Raw genomic sequence first — 18,811 nt, forward strand, 5'->3', positions numbered from 1 at the left:
CCTGTCCCACGGGCGGGGCGCCCAAATCCCTCTGCCTTCGTTTCTCCTTCAGTTCTTCCAGTTTCTCCAGGCTAGGGAGACTGGTCAGGCCCAGCAGTTTCTCCTGAGGGCAGAGGAGAAGAGGGGTGGGAGAGAGGGGGCAGGGTTTACTAGTCACTCCTCCTCTCGTGTTCTTCCCAACCCCACCCCCATCCACAATGCTACTGGCAACAGTGGGGATCGAGACAACCTTGGCGAACTTAAAATGGTTCAATCCGAGGAAGTATGATGACTTCCATTCAGGAAACCAAACCTGGGTTTACTCATTCATTATGTGTCTTGTCGTATTAATGTGGGTGATCATGATTGTTCTTGGCAAAGTTTTCTACACCATTTTTCTTATGCCATTGCCTTCTTCTGGGCAGTGTCTTTAAAAGACGGGTGACCCCAGCCATTATCAACACTCTTCAGAGGTTGTCTGCCTGGCGTCAGTGGTCGCACAACCAGGACTTGTGATACATCCCAGCTACTCGTGATCATCCACCATCTGCTCCCGTGGTTCTCACGACCCTGATCGAGGGGCTAAGCAGGTGCTACCCCTTGCCCAAGGGTGGCCTGCAGGCTGGCAGAGGGAAGGAGCACCTCACACCTCCTTTGGGAGAGACGCATCTCCACCCTGGGCAAAACTATTAACAGTGTGGAGGAATGGAGGGACCTCGAGGTTAATATGATGGTTAAGAAGGCATGCGGCATACCAGCCCTTGTTATTTATTGAATTAGCGACCCACGCTGACCAGGCCCCTCCGGCTCCACAGCCGCACCCAGAAACCCACCTATTTAACCCTCGGACTATTTACAACGACCCATTGAGTGGTACGGCTTTGGACTGCGGGCGGAAACCCATGCGGTCACAGGAAAGCACATACAGAATTGCTTACAGAGGATGCCGGAATTGAACTCCAAGCTCAGACGGCTGGAGCTGGGACCGCGTTGCGTTGGCCGCTGCGCCACTGTGGCACCCCATTGATCGGGAGGACTGTGAGGTAAGGTAGCGAATCTATAAAACCCTGGTTAGACCACACTTGGACTGTGTTCAGTTCTGGTCTCCTCATTGTAGGAAGCCAGATTCTCCAAATCCTAGTAATTTTTTTCTCCCTTTGCTCTTTTTCAATTCCCCATTCCGGCCCCCTCATACCTCTTCTTCTCACCTGCCAATCACTTCCCCCCCTTTTCCCCCTCTCCTATCAGATTCCACCTTCTTCAGACCTTTACCTTTCCCACCTATCACCTCCCAGCTTCTTAATTCAACCCCCTCCCCACCCACCTAGCTTCACCTGTCACCTCCGAGCTATCCTCCTTTTACTTCCTTCCACCCACCACCTTCTTCCCCCTTCCCTTCCAGTCCTGACAGAGCAGAGGGAGTCAGCCCGAAACTTCGACTGTTTATTCCTCTCTGCCTGGCCTGCTGGTTCCTCCGGCATTTTGTGTGTGTTGGAATTGGACCAAGGGTATGTTTCCTTGGTGGACTCCCCCCCCCCCCACCCGCCCCCGTAACTAACGGAGCGTTAGATCCGGGATTCCCGCTGCACTCACTTGTAGGAAGTGGGTGGCCGAAATGCGGATCATCTTCTGGAGTTGCAGAGCCTTGGGATGTGGAGGGGGCCCCCCACTCATTCCCAGCGAGGCGATCTTCTTGCTGTAGGAAGCAGTGGCAGAGAATGAATGGCAGCGGTGGGGAGGGGATGGAGAATAAAAAGCCCAGCAGACAGGAGGCAGGAGGAAATGGGGAAGGAAAAGGGGAAGAGGAGCTGCCAAGGGAATTAGGAGTCCTCCCGTTGGAGCCGGTGACTAGTGGCATTCCACGGGGACCGGTGTTGGGACCTGCTTCTGCTCACGTTATATGTCAATGATTTTGATGGCTGAATTGATGGCTTTGTGGCTAAGTTTGCAGACAGATGGATTGGGAGAATGGGGGAAGAGGGTGAGAGAGGGGAGAGACAGAGTGAGGGAGTGAGACAGAGGGGGTGGGGGAGGGAAGGAAAGGGACACACAAGGGGCGACGCAGAGAGCTGGTCGTGGACAGGCAACCTACCTGAGAAGGTCGATGCGTTCGTACAGCTTCATCAGTTCCATCCTCAGCTGAACTGCCTGCTCCAGCCCGAACGTGCTCTCCCCCGCACTGCCAGGGGGCGAGAACAAGACCCCATCAGCCAGACCCCCACGCAGCCCGCGACTTCTCCCTCCCTCCTGTCCCAGCATCACCCAAACCTGTCCCGTCACTCTGGGTGGTCTGGGCTGCTGGTGCAAGTCTGAGGGACAGAAATCTCCTCTCTCAGCTCTCGCCTTGCTCACTCCCTCACTCTCCTTTCTTCCCACTCACAGGATTAGGTGACTGCCATTCATTCTCTCCTCCCATCTCTCTACCTCCGTCTCTCTCTGTACATCACCTTCTCCCTTCCCATTTTGCATGTGCCTGTGTTAATTATTTACTTAAGGTTCAACATGTAATACATTCAGAGATGCTCTTCTGCACACCACCGTTGTAATGTGTGGTTATCTGAGTTACTGTCACCTTCCTGTCAGCTTGAACCAGTCTGGCCATTCTCCTCTGACCTCCCTCATTAACGAGGCGTTTTCACCCACAGAGCTGCCGCTCACTGGGTGTTTTTATCTTTTGTTTTTCACACCTTTCTCTGTAAACTCCAGAGACTCTTGTGCATGAAAATCCCAGGAGATCAGCAGTTTCTGAAATACTCAAACCACCCCATCTGGCACCGACAATCACTTAGATCACATTTCCTCCCCGTTCTGATGCTTGGTCTGAACAACAACTGAACCTCTTGACCATCTCTGCATGCTTTCATGCATCAAGTTGCTGCCACGTGATTGGCTGATGAGACATTTGCATTAACGAGGTGTACCTGATAGAGGGGCCATGACCTCCAGTCAGACACACGTGCCGGAATTCCTCAGTCCCCTGAGCCTCTTGAAGAATGCAGAACATAGTACAGTACCGACCTTTTAATCAACTCCAAGATCAAATGAACCCTTCCCTCCCAAAGAACCCTCCATTTTTCTATCCTCCATGTGCCTACCTAAGAGTCTTCTAAATGCCCCTAACATATCTACCTTCACCACCAGTGCTGGCTGGGCATTCCACACACTCATCACTCTGTGAAAACAAAAACCTACCTCCCTCTACTTTCCTCCAACAACCTTAACATTGCTTCCTCGCATATTTGCTATTTATCCGTGGGAGAACAGTCTCTCGGTCTGTGTACACCTCTAACGAGTCACCTCTCTTCCGATGTCAGTATCATTCTGGCAAGTGTGAGGTGCTGCCATGTGGGAGGTCAAACGTGAGGGGGAAGGAAACGTACGGTAAACGGCAGGGCCCTGACCACCACTCGTGTACGGAGGGGTGTCCGATGTACAGAGGGCTCGGAACGACAACTGTGACCACAAGAAATGGCAGAGAGTTGTGGACACAGTTCGGCACATCACGGAAAACATCCTCCCACCCCAGTGACTCTGTCTCCACCACCCCAGTGAAGCAGCCAGCAGAATCAAAGGCCCTACCCACCCCAGACATTCTCTTTTCTGCCCTCTCCCGTCGGGCAGAAGATACAAAAGTCTGAAAGCACGTCCCACCAGGCTCAAGGACAGCTTCTCCCCCCACTGTTATAAAACTACTGAATGGTCCCCTAATATGATAACATGGACACCTAATTGCTTCTGACACCCAAGACCAGCTCCTGGCCTTCACATGTGGCTTAGCTACGAAGTCCAGTGGAAGTGTCTCTGCTGACAGGAAAAGGTTATTGGCGCCTCAAAGCCAGTCACTTGGGGCAGGTGGAGCTCGCGGTTGCCAGCTCATACAGGAGAAGGAAAACTCTGATCTCAAACCTCTGCTGCCTCGCAGTTGTACCCAGCATGGGGAAGGCTTCAGAAAACCCTGAGGGGAAGTCTGGAGTTGGATTCACGAAGGCAGTTCCTACATTGGACTCAACGCTGACTGGCAACTCCTGTGACGCTGCTGGTGCCAAACTATCGGAATCTGCCGTCCCTTTGGAACTGTCGGCTGCGTGGAGAGGGGGGAGTGTGCTGCACAGGCCAAAGCTTGCTCCCCGTATCGTACCGCCCTGGCTTCCCGACACGTAGGCGGCTGGGATTCAAGGTCGACCACAACCAACAGAGGGCCTCACATACTAACAAGACACAAGACAAGGTTTTCCCTGCACCTTGGTAAGAAATGAAAGAAACTAATCTCCAGGCTCCTGACTGGGGTTAAAGACATACGTGACCTGGCAGTTTGGCAACAGGTGTAAACACAGACACACCCAACAACCCCTAATGAACACTTACTTCAGAGAGTCAGCCATCTTCCCGTACTCGGGGGCCAACTCCTCCACCCGGACGATGCAGGAACGTAGCTTCTGCAGGGGAGGGACCGTGCAGACAGACAGGATCAGAGTAAGACCGAGTTTCCCCACCCACCCCGGTCAGGCCTCTGACCCCTCAAGGCAGCCGTAACGCTTCACCGGCACAATGACAGAAACCGCTCTCCGTGGTTGACCGCGCATGTCCTGGGAGGATGTGTGACGGGGGAGGTGTGGAGTGAGCGCCACCTGGTGTCTGACCCCGGGAGTGTGTGATGGGACGGTGTAGAGGGAGATTCACTCTGTGCCTGACCCCGGGAGCGTGTGTTGGGACGGTGTGGAGGGAGCTTCACTCTGTGTCTGACCCCGGGAGCGTGTGTTGGGACAGTGTGGAGGGAGATTCACTCTGTGTCTGACCCCGGGAGTGTGTGATGGGACGGTGTGGAGGGAGATTCACTCTGTGTCTGACCCCGGGAGAGTGTGATGGGAGGGCGTGGAGGGAGCTTCACTCTGTGTCTGACCCCGGGAGTGTGTGATGGGACGGTGTGGAGGGAGCTTCACTCTGTGTCTGACCCCGGGAGAGTGTGATGGGACGGTGTGGAGTGAGCGCCACCTGGTGTCTGACCCCGGGAGTGTGTGATGAGACGGTGTGGAGGGAGATTCACTCTGGGTCTGACCACGGGAGTGTGTGATGGAACGGTGTGGACGGAGATTCACTCTGTGTCTGACCCCGGGAGAGTGTGATGGGATGGTGTGGAGGGAGCTTCACTCTGTGTCTGACCACGGGAGAGTGTGATGGGACAGTGAGGAGGGAGCTTCACTCTGTGTCTGACCCCGGGAGTGAGTGATGGGACGGTGTAGAGGGAGATTCAGTCTGTGACTGACCCCGGGAGTTTCGGATGAGACGGTGTGGAGGGAGCTTCACTCTGTGTCTGACCACAGGAGAGTGTGATGGGAGGGTGTGGAGGGAGCTTCACTCTGTGTCTGACCCCGGGAGAGTGTGATAGGATGGTGTGGAGGGAGCTTCACTCTGTGTCTGACCCCGGGAGTGTGTGATGGGACGGAGTGGAGGGAGCTTCACTCTGTGTCTGACCCCGGGAGCGTGTGATGGGACGGTGTGGAGGGAGCTTCACTCTGTGTCTGACCCCGGGAGAGTGTGATGGGACGGTGTGGAGGGAGCTTCACTCTGTGTCTGACCACGGGAGAGTGTGATGGGAGGGTGTGGAGGGAGCTTCACTCTATGTCTGACCCCGGGAGTGTGTGATGCGATGGTGTGGAGGGAGCTTCACTCTGTGTCTGAACCCGGGAGTGTGTGATGGGACGGTGTGGAGGGAGTTTCACTCTGTGTCTGACCCCGGGAGTGTGTGATGGGACAGTGTGGAGGAAGATTCACCCTTGTCTGACCCCGGCAGTGTGTGATGAGACGGTGTGGAGGGAGATTCACTCTGTGTCTGACCCCGGGAGAGTGTGATGGGACAGTGTGGAGGGAGATTCACTCTGTGTCTGACCCCGGGCGTGTGTGATGGGACGGTGTGGAGGGAGTTTCACTCTGTGTCTGACCCCGGGAGTGTGTGATGGGACAGTGTGGAGGAAGATTCACCCTTGTCTGACCCCGGCAGTGTGTGATGAGACGGTGTGGAGGGAGCTTCACTCTGTGTCTGACCCCGGGAGAGTGTGATGGGACGGTGTGGAGGGAGCTTCACTCTGTGTCTGACCACGGGAGAGTGTGATGGGAGGGTGTGGAGGGAGCTTCACTCTATGTCTGACCCCGGGAGTGTGTGATGCGATGGTGTGGAGGGAGCTTCACTCTGTGTCTGAACCCGGGAGTGTGTGATGGGACGGTGTGGAGGGAGTTTCACTCTGTGTCTGACCCCGGGAGTGTGTGATGGGACGGTGTAGAGGAAGATTCACCCTTGTCTGACCCCGGCAGTGTGTGATGAGACGGTGTGGAGGGAGATTCACTCTGTGTCTGACCCCGGGAGAGTGTGATGGGACAGTGTGGAGGGAGATTCACTCTGTGTCTGACCCCGGGCGTGTGTGATGGGACGGTGTGGAGGGAGTTTCACTCTGTGTCTGACCCCGGGAGTGTGTGATGGGACAGTGTGGAGGAAGATTCACCCTTGTCTGACCCCGGCAGTGTGTGATGAGACGGTGTGGAGGGAGATTCACTCTGTGTCTGACCCCGGGAGAGTGTGATGGGACAGTGTGGAGGGAGATTCACTCTCTGTCTGACCCCGGCAGTGTGTGATGAGACGGTGTGGAGGGAGATTCACTCTGTGTCTGACCCCGGGAGAGTGTGATGGGACGGTATGGAGGGAGATTCACTCTCTGTCTGACCCCGGCAGTGTGTGATGGGACGGTGTGGAGGGAGATTCACTCTGTGTCTGACCCCGGGAGAGTGTGATGGGACGGTATGGAGGGAGATTCACTCTCTGTCTGACCCCGGCAGTGTGTGATGAGACGGTGTGGAGGGAGCATTAACATCAGTCCAGTCGATTCAAAGAGAGAGAGAGCTTTGCACAGCTCGGGATCAAGAGTTAAAAAAGGAGCATTCTGCAGGCCTCAGTGGACCAATCGATTCACAGCTCATTAGCAGGAGCTAATAAAACTGAAGTAAGTCAAAGCAGGGAGGCCGTTGTCTGAGTGGACCAGTGAGGAGAGGGAATGAGGCTTCAGCAAGGAGGCACAGGTCAGTAGCAGGTCAGGCTTTTGTGGTGGTTGAATAACAAGGCAGTAAATTACAGCTAATTAAATAAAGTCGGGATGCTGCAGGACCAGGTGAAGTGCTGTTGCTGCAGGATGTGGGAGCTGGTGCACCGCACTGTGGCTCCTGGTGACCACGTTGGCCGCAAGTGTTGGCTGCTCGAGGAACTCGGGCTCAAAGTTGATGACCTCGTATCTGAGCTTCAGACACTGCGGCACATCAGGAAGGGGGAGATTTACCAGCATTCTCTGCTTCAGGAGGTCATCACACCCATTAGATTAGCTGCCTCAACTTCAGTCGGGGACAAGAGAGTGTGACGGTGAGCGAGGTGGGTAGTAGGATCCTGGAGGATCCTCAGCCCTTGAGCTTGTCCAACAGGTCTGAGGTTCTTGCTCCCTGTGGGGGGCTGTAGAAGGATTAACAACCTATCTGTGGCATTGTAGTTCACGGAGCCATTTAAGTGGGGGCAGAGAAGAGAAATGTAGTGGCAATTAGGGATTGTATAGTCAGGGGAATAGACAGAGTCCTCTTTCGCAAGGATAGTGTCCCGAAATCTCTGTTGCCTGCCTGGTGCTCAGGTTCGGGACATTGGGAGGAGAAAGATACGGCTGTCATGGTCCATGTGGGTACCAACAATATCAGTAGAATGAGGGAGGAGGTTCTGCTGAGGGAATTTGAGCAGCTTGGGACTAAATTAAAAAGCAGAATCACAAAGGTGGTAATCTCCGGATTACTACCTGAGCCATGTGCAGGATTAAGAGTTACATGTGTGGCTGACGGACTGAGAAGTGGGTTTGAATTCATGGCAAACTGGTACCTGTATTGAGGAAGGAGGGAGATGTACCATTGGGACGGGCTCCACCTGAACCGTGTTGGGACCTGGGCCCCAGCCAATCGCATAACTAGGGCTGTGGACAGGCCTTTAAACTAAATAGTAGGGGGGGTGGGTTCAAAAGATTGGACGTATGGATAAAGTAAAAAAGAAAAGTGTGGATAAAGATAAAGAAAAAGTAAAAGAGAAAAGTAAGACTGGAGTGAAGAAAAGTCAAGTGTAAAAGAGTAAAAGATCACACGATTTTAAAAGGGCACTTTATTTGAAAGCCTGTAGTATTCGAAACAAGGTCAGTAAGCTTGGGGCACAAATCAGTCAAAGGGCCATTACAGAGACGTGGTTGCAGGGTGGACAGGATTGGGAATTAAATATCCAAGGATATTAGGTAATTTGCAATAATACTGAGAGATAATACAACACCTACGGAGAAGAATGTTGAGATTGGGAATAGTAAAGGGAGATAAATCACTGGCGGGAGTTGTCATCTGTGAATGCATCCGTGATGGCTTTCTTGAACAGCATGTTACTGAAACTACAAGGGAACGTGCTATCATAGATCAGGCCCTGTGCAATGAGACAGGTAGAATTAGTGATCTTGTAGTTAGGGATCCTCTTCGATCGAGTTTCTTATATAAATCCAAAACCAAAACCTGTGTATGATGCCTAAACAATGAGATGAGGATTTGGCTGGTGTGGACTGGAAACACAGGCGAGGTGAGGGACAATGGAAGACTTTCAAAGAGATTTTTCACGGTGCTCAACACAGGTATATTCCAGTTAAAAGCAAGGTCAGTAAGTGTGGGGAGAGCCAGCCTTGGATAACTAAAGAAATAACAGGAGGCAGCAAACTAAAAGCTTGTGCATATAAAGTCGCCAAGGGTAGTGGGAAACTGGAAGATTGGGAAAACTTTAAAAAGCAACAAAGAAACACTGAGCGAGCAATAAAGAAAGATAGATTATGGAAATAAACTAGCACAAGATATAAAAACAGATACAAATAGTTTTTATAATTATATAAAGCAGAAAAGGGGGGGCTAAAGTGAATATAAGTCCCTTGGAGGATGAGAAGGGGAATTGATATTGGGTAATGAGGAAATGGCCGAGGCTTTGAATGATTATTTGGTGTTGGTCTTCATGTCTAACATGCCAAAGAGAGATGTTATGGATGTGATGGGGGGGGTGAGGACCTCGTTACAACAGCTACACTAAAGAGGTAGTACTGAGCAAACTTGTGGGCCTGAAGATAAAAGTTAAGTCCCCTGGTCCTGATGGAATGCATCCCAGGGTACTGAAAGAAATGGCATAAGTTATAGTAGAAGCTTTGGTGATAATTTACCAAACTTCTCTGGACTTTGGGCAGGTCTCGGCAGATTGGAAGAGGGTGTTCATGTAGGCAGGTAACTATAGGCCGGGTACTTTAACATCTGTAGTTGGGAAAGTGCTTGAAGCTATCATTAAAGAAGAAATGGCAAGGCATCTGGAACGAAATGGATCCATCAGGCAGAGCAGCATGGACTCAGCAAAGGCAGGAAGAGTGCAGTACGTTTGAGGATGTAATGAGTGCAGTGAATAGAAGGGGACAGACAGACATTATTTACTTGGATTTCCAGGCGGCAATCGACAAGGTGCTGCATAAGAGATTTATCCATAAGGTAAGGATGCATAGAGTTGGGGGAGAAACATTAGCGTGGGTAGAGGATTGGTTAATGAACAGAATGCAGAGAGTTGGAATGCATGATGTTCCTCTGATTGGCAATCAGCGGTGAGCGGTGTGCTGCAGGGGTCGGTGCTGGGCCTGCAACTGTTGACGATATACATCAACCATCTGGAAGAGGGGACCAAGTGTAGTGTATCTTAGTTTACTGGACACTAAATTGAGTGGAAAGGCAAATTGTGCAGAAGATGCAGAGATATTAAGTGAGTGGGCAAGTGTCTGGCAGATGGAGCACAATGTTGGTAAATGTGAGGTCGTCCACTCTGGAAGGAAAAACGGCAGAGCAGATCATTCTTCAATCATGCTGCTGCTGGGCAGCGGGACTTGGGAGTGCTTGTGCATAAATCACAAAAGGTTGGTTTGCAGGTGCAGCAGGCTATCAAGAAGGCAAATGGGATGTTGGCCATTGCTAGAGGGATTGAACAAGAGCAGGGAGGTTATGCTGCAACTGTACTGGGTACTGGTGAGGCCACACCTGCAGTACTGTGTGCAGTTCTGGTCTCCATACTTGAGGAAGGATAGACTGGCTTTGGAGGAGGTTCACCAGGTTGATTCCAGAGATGTGGTGGTTAGACTATGAGGAGAGGTTGAGTTGCCTGGGACTGTATTCACTGAAATTCAGAAGAATGAGAGAAAATCTTATAGAAACATAAAAGATTCTGAAAGGGATAGATAAGATAGAACAGGAAAGTTGTTTCCAATGGTAGGTGAGACTAGAATGAGGGACATAGTCTGAAGCTTCAGGGGAGTTGATTTAGGACGGAGATCAGGAGGAACTGCTTTTCCCAGAGAGAAGCTACCTCAGTAATATATTTAAAACAAGGTTGGATAGAGTTTTGTACAGTAAGGGATTGGGCAGATAGATGGAGATGAGTAGGTGGACAGATCAGCCATGATCTTATTGAAAAGTGCAGTAGGCTTGGTGGGCCAGATGACCTACTCCTGCTCCTATTTCTAATGAACCTTTTGTTATGAGCCTTGCTATTGTGAGCTGTGGATGACTCGAAGTGTGTGGGGGGTTGGTACTGGGAGAGACGTGGTGGGGGGTTGGTACTGGGAGAGACGTGGAGGGGGGTTGGTACCGGGAGAGAAGTGGTGGTGGTTGGTACCGGGAGAGACGTTGAGGGGGTTGGTACCGGAAGAGACGTGGTGGGGGTTGGTACTGGGATAGATGTGGAGGGGGTTGGTACCGGGAGAGACGTGGTGGGGGGTTGGTACCGGGAGAGACGTGGAGGGGGGTTGGTACTGGGAGAGACGTGGAGGGGGGTTGGTACTGGGAGAGACGTGGTGGGGGTTGGTACCGGGAGAGACGTGGTGGGGGATTGGTACTGGGAGAGACGTGGAGGGGGGTTGGTACCAGGAGAGACGTGGTGGGGGGTTGGTACCGGGAGAGACGTGGTGGGGGGTTGGTACCGGGAGAGACGTGGTGGGGGTTGGTACCGGGAGAGACGTGGTGGGGGGTTGGTACCGGGAGAGACGTGGATGGGGTTGGTACCGGGAGAGACGTGGTGGGGGATTGGTACCGGGAGAGACGTGGTGGGGGGTTGGTACCGGGAGAGACGTGGAGGGGGTTGGTACCAAGAGAGATGTGGTGGGGGTTGGTACCGGGAGAGACGTGGTGGGGGGTTGGTACCGGGAGAGACGTGGTGGGGGTTGGTACAGGGAGAGACGTGGAGGGGGGTGGTACCGGGAGAGACGTGGTGGGGGATTGGTACCGGGAGAGACGTGGTGGGGGGTTGGTACTGGGAGAGACGTGGAGGGGGGTTGGTACCGGGAGAGACGTGGTGGGGGTTGGTACTGGGATAGATGTGGAGGGGGTTGGTACTGGGAGAGACGTGGAGGGGGGTTGGTACTGGGATAGATGTGGAGGGGGTTGGTACTGGGAGAGACGTGGAGGGGGGTTGGTACTGGGAGAGACGTGGAGGGGGGTTGGTACTGGGATAGATGTGGAGGGGGTTGGTACTGGGAGAGATGTGGTGGGGGGTTGGTACTGGGAGAGACGTGGAGGGGGGTTGGTACTGGGAGAGATGTGGAGGGGGGTTGGTACCGGGAGGGACGTGGAGGGGGGTTGGTATCGGGAGAGACGTGGAGGGGGGTTGGTACCGGGAGGGACGTGGAGGGGGGTTGGTACCGGGAGAGACGTGGAGGGGGTTGGTACTGGGAGAGACGTGGAGGGGGTTGGTACTGGGAGAGACGTGGAGGGGGGAGTAATGTGGGGGCAGATGGAGGCAGCAGGAAGGGTGGGAAGAGAGATGAGAGATGAGGCTGGTAAGGGAACAGGGAGGGGTTTAAGGGAGAAGACAGAGTGGGATGGGGTTGAAGAGAGGTGGGCAGGGGGGCAGAGGTAGGAGGGAATGAGGGGAGTGGGAGGGAGTGTAGGTGGGAAGGTGGGAGGAAGGGTACGGTGATGGGCAGGTGGGAAGGGAATTGAGATGGTACCTGGTAGAGCTGGCAGATGACGGGCGAACTCTCCCTCTCCTCCAGCCTCCTCTCCTGCCTCTCGAGGACGTTGCTGCAGTGCCCACACGAGACGATGCGGTCGTCCTCACCGTCCTCCAGCAGGGAGCCCACGCTCGACACGCTGGACCTCCGGCTGCTCTCCCCGCCGCTCGGCATGCGCTCTGACCCCAGCGGCGCACTCCCTGCCGTCACCGAGGCCCTGACCGCGCTCGTCAGCCTCTCTATGCCAGGGAGGGAAGATCCTGGTCGCTAGTTCATCCTTGACCCCGCCACACCCCCCCACCCCTTGTCCTCCTCCCAAACCCTCCCCCTACACTCACCGAATCTGCCCTCCACCACAAACTGCTCACCACTCTCCGTTCATTATCCCTCAATTCACCCCTCCCAGCAATCCCCTCGTCCTTGCAATGCCCTGTCAAACCCTCACGTCCTCCCAAAACCTTCCCCCACCTCCCGCATCTATCCTCACCTCCCCTACTCCTACTCATTCTCCATTCACATCCATCCCAAACCTTCCCATCTTGGTTCTCCATCCTCCCCTGCACCACCCAACTGTCCCCTACCACCCCCTCTCCTCAGTACATTCTCATTTGTCCTCCTACCACACATCCATAAGACATAAGAGCAGAAGCTGGCAATTCAGCCTATCGAGTCTTCTCCATTATTCCATCAGAGCTGATTTATTATCCCTCTCAATCCCATTCTCCCGTTCCCACCCTCTGGCTAAGGAAATTCCTCCTCATCTGTTCCTTCTATTCTGAGGCTGTGGCCTCTGGCCCTGGACTATAGGAAACATCTTCTCCACATCCACCCTATCTCGGCCTTTCAATATTCGAACGGTTTCAGTGAGATTCCCTCTTGGTCTTCTGAACTCCAGCGAGTACAGGCCCAGAGCTCCTAATCCATTAAGCCCTTCATTCCTGGGATAATTCTTCGGAATCTCCTCCAGACGCGCTCCAATACCAGCACGTCCTTTCTTCGCTACGAAGCCGAAAGCTGCTCACAAAGATCCACCACCCAAGATGTAATATGTCTTTCTGGGTTGGCCCACTGTTTCTCCTGCCCCATTGAACTCCACATACCTTGGCTCCATTTCTCCCCCTTGGTTCAGTCCCTTCCCATCAACCCGTGACACTTCACGTATTCTCAATCTCTTCAACCACTTTCAGCTCCCAGACCATTTTCACTCTGGGTGTCCAGTCCCAAAACACCTCTATCGCCCAGGCCTTAAAACCTTTTGCTACTTTCTAGGGAACAGACCTAACTAGTTGCCCCCAATGCCACCACCCTCAACCCTCCCTCTCACATTTCCCCCAAAATTCTCCCCTCTACCCATGCTCTCTCACGTCCTCCCTCAACTTCCCCTGCATGTCCCGAAATCTTCCCTCCCCGTCTGTAGGATTCGATCGTTCAATTGTTACTTTCTTTACAGTTAACAATCGTTTTGTATTACTATTTAATAGCATGTATCTGCTTAGTATATTTCCTCGTGGTCATAGTGTGTATCTGCAGTGTTCAGTATGTCCCCGGTGGTTATAATTGTAACAGTCAGGTAAGTTCTGGAATCTTCTGAAAGCCCCGGAAGCTTCTGTTGGTATCTCTCTTCGCTTCCCTTCTCGAAGCTTCTGTTGGTATCTCTCTTCGCTTCCCTTCTGGAAGCTTCTGTTTAGTATCTCTCTTCGCTTCCCTTCTGGAAGCTTCTGTTGGTATCTCTCTTCGCTTCCCTTCTGGAAGCTTCTGTTGGTATCTCTCTTCGCTTCCCTTCTGGAAGCTTCTGTTGGTAGCTCTCTTCGCTTCCCTTCTGGAAGCTTCTGTTGGTAGCTCTCTTTGCTTCCCTTCTCGAAGCTTCTGTTGGTATCTCTCTTCGCTTCCCTTCTGGAAGCTTCTGTTGGTATCTCTCTTCGCTTCCCTTCTGGAAGCTTCTGTTGGTATCTCTCTTCGCTTCCCTTCTCGAAGCTTCTGTTGGTATCTCTCTTCGCTTCCCTTCTGGAAGCTTCTGTTGGTATCTCTCTTCGCTTCCCTTCTGGAAGCTTCTGTTGGTAGCTCTCTTCGCTTCCCTTCTGGAAGCTTCTGTTGGTAGCTCTCTTCGCTTCCCTTCTGGAAGCTTCTGTTGGTATCTCTCTTCGCTTCCCTTCTGGAAGCTTCTGTTGGTAGCTCTCTTCGCTTCCCTTCTGGAAGCTTCTGTTGGTAGCTCTCTTCGCTTCCCTTCTCGAAGCTCTGGAAGCTTCTGTTCGTATCTGTCCACTTCTCTTCTGGAAGCTTCTGTTTGGTAACCCTCTTTGATTCTCTTCTGGAAGCTCTAGAAAGCTCTGGAAGCTTTTCTGGGAATCTCTCTTCATTGCTCTTCTGGAAACTTCTCTTGGCATTGCATTATTTGAATAAAGGTGATCTGATTGGCTGACCCTTATCTGCAAATTTGAAAGGGATGTTCCTCACATCTGAAAGGAACTGACCAGGAGCTGCACCAGCCTTGTCCTTCCCTTCCCTCACTAGCCAATCACTGTCCAATTTTCAATGTTATTTGTTCCATTGATAAAACGATCGTCAAGCAATAGCTCTTACAGCTCTTTCCAAACATCCAGAAACATCCTCCAAAGAAACTTCTTAAAGCCCCTCACATCCTCCCTCCGCATCCTCCTTAACCCCACCACCACCCCTCCCACCCAAAGTCTTCACCCCCTCTCCCAACCGCCTGCCTGGCTGAGGGCCTCCACCCCCTCCCTCCCACCGCCCCGCCCCACTCACGGGCAAAGTGGACGGACAGGAAGTGGGAGCACCGCTTGCACATGATGGAGCCGCACAGACGGCAGTGGTGGCGCCGCAGGGTGAGGGAGAAGTGGGCCCCACAGTCGGGGCAGTAGGGCACGTCCCGGTCACTCACCCAGCTCACCACTGAGCGCTCCAGGGCTGGGGGAGAGAAGCACCGTCAGTGTACAACAGGAGTTCGCAGCACCGGGGTGGTAAAACCTTTACTGAGCGACCGGGAAGGAGAGGGGGAACAGGAGAATGAGCAGGCATGTTGGGGAGGGTAAAGAGGGAGGACAAGTGCCGGTAGGCTGTCAGGAGGGAGTGGAAGGGACAGGGACGGAAGGAGAGGGGACAGAAGCGATGGGTACTAACCTTTCTTCTTGGCAGGGTCTGTAGCTGTTCGGTCAAAGGCGATCAGCTGGGAAGAGAAGGAAGAATGTGGGGGCTGGTCTGGCCACTCTCTTTGCCCCCTCCCTTCCAACTACCCTTATTGCCCACCAAGGCACCTCTCAGTCCCAACGCTGCCTCCCACCCACACAGTTACTAAGTCCACATTACCTCCCCTCCCCACCTATCTTCCAGTGGCAGGAACGCCCTCCGGAGTGGAGGAATGCCTCAATTCACTGCCCCCACCTTCGCATGGACTCACTGCACACTCTTCCTCCCTCCTCCCCCAACCACCAACAGCCTGAGTTGATTCCAGATCCTGCCTGACCTGAGTTCCATTTGTGTTTGCTCTGGATTTCCAGCATCTGCAGAATCTCATGTGTATTGGGGTTCCGAAATTCCCTTCCCACTCCCCGCAGACACTGTTCAACTCCCTGAGATCTTCCAGCGGATTGAGGGTTCTCCCAGAGGCCCAGGAGCTTCTAGTCCCACTGCCCTTCCACAGGGACTCACGATACAAAGATACCACTCCCCGGCATCACCAGGACAGAGACTGAACTGGACCAGCCGTGTGAACAAGGGCAGGTCAGGGCTGGAGTCCATGGTGACTCACCGCTTGACACCTCTACACCTCCCTCATCCGCGAGGCACAGATCAAGAGTGTGACAGGACACTCCCCACCTACCCAGGTGGAGTTTGTCCATGCACCTCACTTACAAGTCAGGAGTATGACAGGACACTTCCCACTGGCACAGGTGGAGTTCGTCCATGTACCTCATCTACAAGTCAGGAGTGTGATAGGTCACTCCCCACTTCCTGTGAGGAGTCAGTCCACGCACTCCACATCCGCCACATTACCTTTCCCCCATCTACAAGTCAGGAGTGTGATAGGACACTTCCCACTGGCACAGATGGAGTTAGTCCATGCACTTCACATCCACCACATTACCTGCATCTCATCTACAAGTCAGGGGTGTGATAGGACACTCCCCACTACCCAGTGAGGAGTCAGTCCACGCACTTCACATCCACCACATTACCTGCATCTCATCTACAAGTCAGGAGTGTGACAGGACACTTCCCACTGGCACAGATGGAGTTAGTCCATGCACTTCACATCCACCACATTACCTGCATCTCATCTACAAGTCAGGGGTGTGATAGGACACTCCCCACTTCCTGTGAGGAGTCAGTCCACGCACTCCACATCCGCCACATTACCTTTCCCCCATCTACAAGTCAGGAGTGTGATAGGACACTCCCCACTACCCTGTGAGGAGTCAGTCCACGCACTTCACATCCGCCACATTACCTTCCCCCATCTACAAGTCAGGAGTATGACAGGACACTTCCCACTGGCACAGATGGAGTTAGTCCATGCACCTCACCTACAAGTCAGGAGTGTGATAGGACACTCCCTACTTCCTGTGTGGAGTTAGTCCATGCACTCCATATCCGCCACATTACCTTCCCCCATCTACAAGTCAGGGGTGTGATAGGACACTCCCTACTTCCTGTGTGGAGTTAGTCCATGCACTTCACATCCACCACATTACCTGCACCTCATCTACAAGTCAGGGGTGTGATAGGACACTCCCCACTTCCTGTGAGGAGTCAGTCCACGCACTCCATATCCGCCACATTACCTTCCCCCATCTACAAGTCAGGAGTATGACAGGACACTTCCCACTGGCACAGATGGAGTTAGTCCATGCACCTCACCTACAAGTCAGGAGTGTGACAGGACACTCCTTACTTCCTGTGTGGAGTTAGTCCATGCACTCCACATCCACTGCATTACCCTCCCCCATCTACAAGTCAGGAGTATGACAGGCCTGGGTGTGGCTCCAACAATTCTCAAGGATTTTGACACCATCAGGGACAGAGCAGTTCACCTACCCTCCCTCCATGCCCCGGTCTCGAGGGATGCACCGTCTACAGAACTATGTGGTTACCTGCCCGGGGCTACTCTGACAGCCCCTCTCAAACACTCCACCCCTCCCACCGGGGAGCGAGATGCTACAGAGACACCACCACTCAGACGTTCCCTCCTTGACTTTGGAAATACTGTAAACCATCCGAATATGGGAGCTCCCTCCTCGTGCAGAATCAAGACGGAGTCCCCCCCCATGTCTTGGGGTCATTTTGGGATGGGGAATAATACAGGGATTGGAACAGATTGTGGAAGATTTCTGTAACCAACACCCATCTCTACCATCCTGTCGCTATATTTTCACTCTGCCTCCCCTCCATCCCCTCACATCCTGTCCCCTATCATTATCAAGACTACAGCACAGTGTCAACACCATCACCCCCTCAGTACTAATCAACAAGCTCATAACCCAGGGCCTCTGTGCCTCCCTCTGCAACTGGATCCTTGACCTCAGGAGACCCCAGTCAGCGCGGATGGGTACTAACATCTCCCCCTCACCAGCTATCTACGACACACGCAGGGGAGGAGGGCACGGTATTGTTGGGTTAGCGCAATGCAGTACAGTGCCGATTGGACGACCTTGGTGGTTCGATTGCTGCCGCTGTCTGGAAGGATCCCCCCCCCCCCCCCCCGACCGCCTCGGTTTCGTTTCATGTTCCAAAGGCGTACGGTTAAGGCTAGAGTTACTGACACGCTACACTGGCGCCAGAAGCATGTCAACACTTGTGGGCTGCCCCCAGCACACCCTCACTGATTTGATTTGACGCGAACGACCCATTTCACTGTTCGTCGTTTCGATGTGACAAAAAATCTTTAATAATCTCAACACTGGTGCATCTTAAGGATGTATGCTTAGCCCACTGCTCTGCTCTCTCTACACCTATAACTACGTGGCTATGCACAGCTCAAACGCCATCTATAAATCCAGCAATGACAGAACTGTCGTTACCAGCATCTCAGATGGCGATGAGACATACAGGAGTGAGATAGATCAGCTGGTTGAGGGATGTAGCAACAACCGCCCTGCGCTCAGTATCAGTAAGACCAAAGAATTGGTTGTGGACTTCAGGAAGGAGAGGAAAGGGTGAGCAGTTTCAATTTCCTGTCTGTTGACATCTCTGAAGATCTATCCCGGGCCCAACATGTCGATACAATTACAAAGAAGGCAGGACAGCGGCTATATTCTGTTAGGAGTCGGAGGAGATTTGGTATCTCACTAAAGACTTTAGCAAATTTCCACAGGGGGAATTCTGACCGAATGCATCACCATCTGGTATGGAGGGGCCTCTGCCACGGGATCAGGAAAAGCTGCAGAAAGTTGCAAACACAGTCAGCAACGAGGGCTTCTTCAACAGATGATGCAACAGATCAGTTAGATAGGTTTTCACACAGTAAGGGAATTGAGGGTTATGGGGAAAAGGCAGGTAGATGGAGCTGAGTTTACAGACAGATCAGCCATGATCCTATTGAATGGCAGGGCAGGCTCGATGGGCCGGATGGCCTACTCCTGCTCCTATTTATTATGTTCAAATAGGCGACATCCCCCTTCACCCAGAACAGACCCTCTTCTCATTGCCACCATCCAGGAAGAGGTACAGGAGCCTGAAGGCACACATTCAACGATTCAGAAATAGTTTCCTCTGCCATCAGATTTCTGAATGGACATTGAACCAGT

At 52.9% G+C, this 18,811-nt stretch overlaps 1 protein-coding gene across 1 annotated transcript in view; it reads right to left on the reverse strand.

The window, feature by feature from the left end:
- Positions 1 to 4: 4 nt before the first annotated feature.
- The window catches only part of LOC132385501 (rabenosyn-5), a gene marked incomplete at its 3' end in the record, with an annotated part of 61,976 nt that continues 43,169 nt past the window's right edge, over positions 5 to 18,811 (reverse strand). Inside the window, exons 5-11 of the mRNA XM_059957614.1 lie at positions 15,189 to 15,234; positions 14,814 to 14,975; positions 12,048 to 12,289; positions 4,345 to 4,415; positions 2,072 to 2,158; positions 1,573 to 1,675; positions 5 to 103 (exon numbers count right to left, since the gene is read on the reverse strand). Coding sequence (XP_059813597.1) covers positions 5 to 103; positions 1,573 to 1,675; positions 2,072 to 2,158; positions 4,345 to 4,415; positions 12,048 to 12,289; positions 14,814 to 14,975; positions 15,189 to 15,234 — 810 coding nt within the window. The remainder of the gene's footprint in view (positions 104 to 1,572; positions 1,676 to 2,071; positions 2,159 to 4,344; positions 4,416 to 12,047; positions 12,290 to 14,813; positions 14,976 to 15,188; positions 15,235 to 18,811) is intronic.

Source organism: Hypanus sabinus (assembly GCF_030144855.1).
Source record: "Hypanus sabinus isolate sHypSab1 chromosome 24 unlocalized genomic scaffold, sHypSab1.hap1 SUPER_24_unloc_28, whole genome shotgun sequence".
NCBI lineage: Eukaryota > Metazoa > Chordata > Chondrichthyes > Myliobatiformes > Dasyatidae > Hypanus > Hypanus sabinus.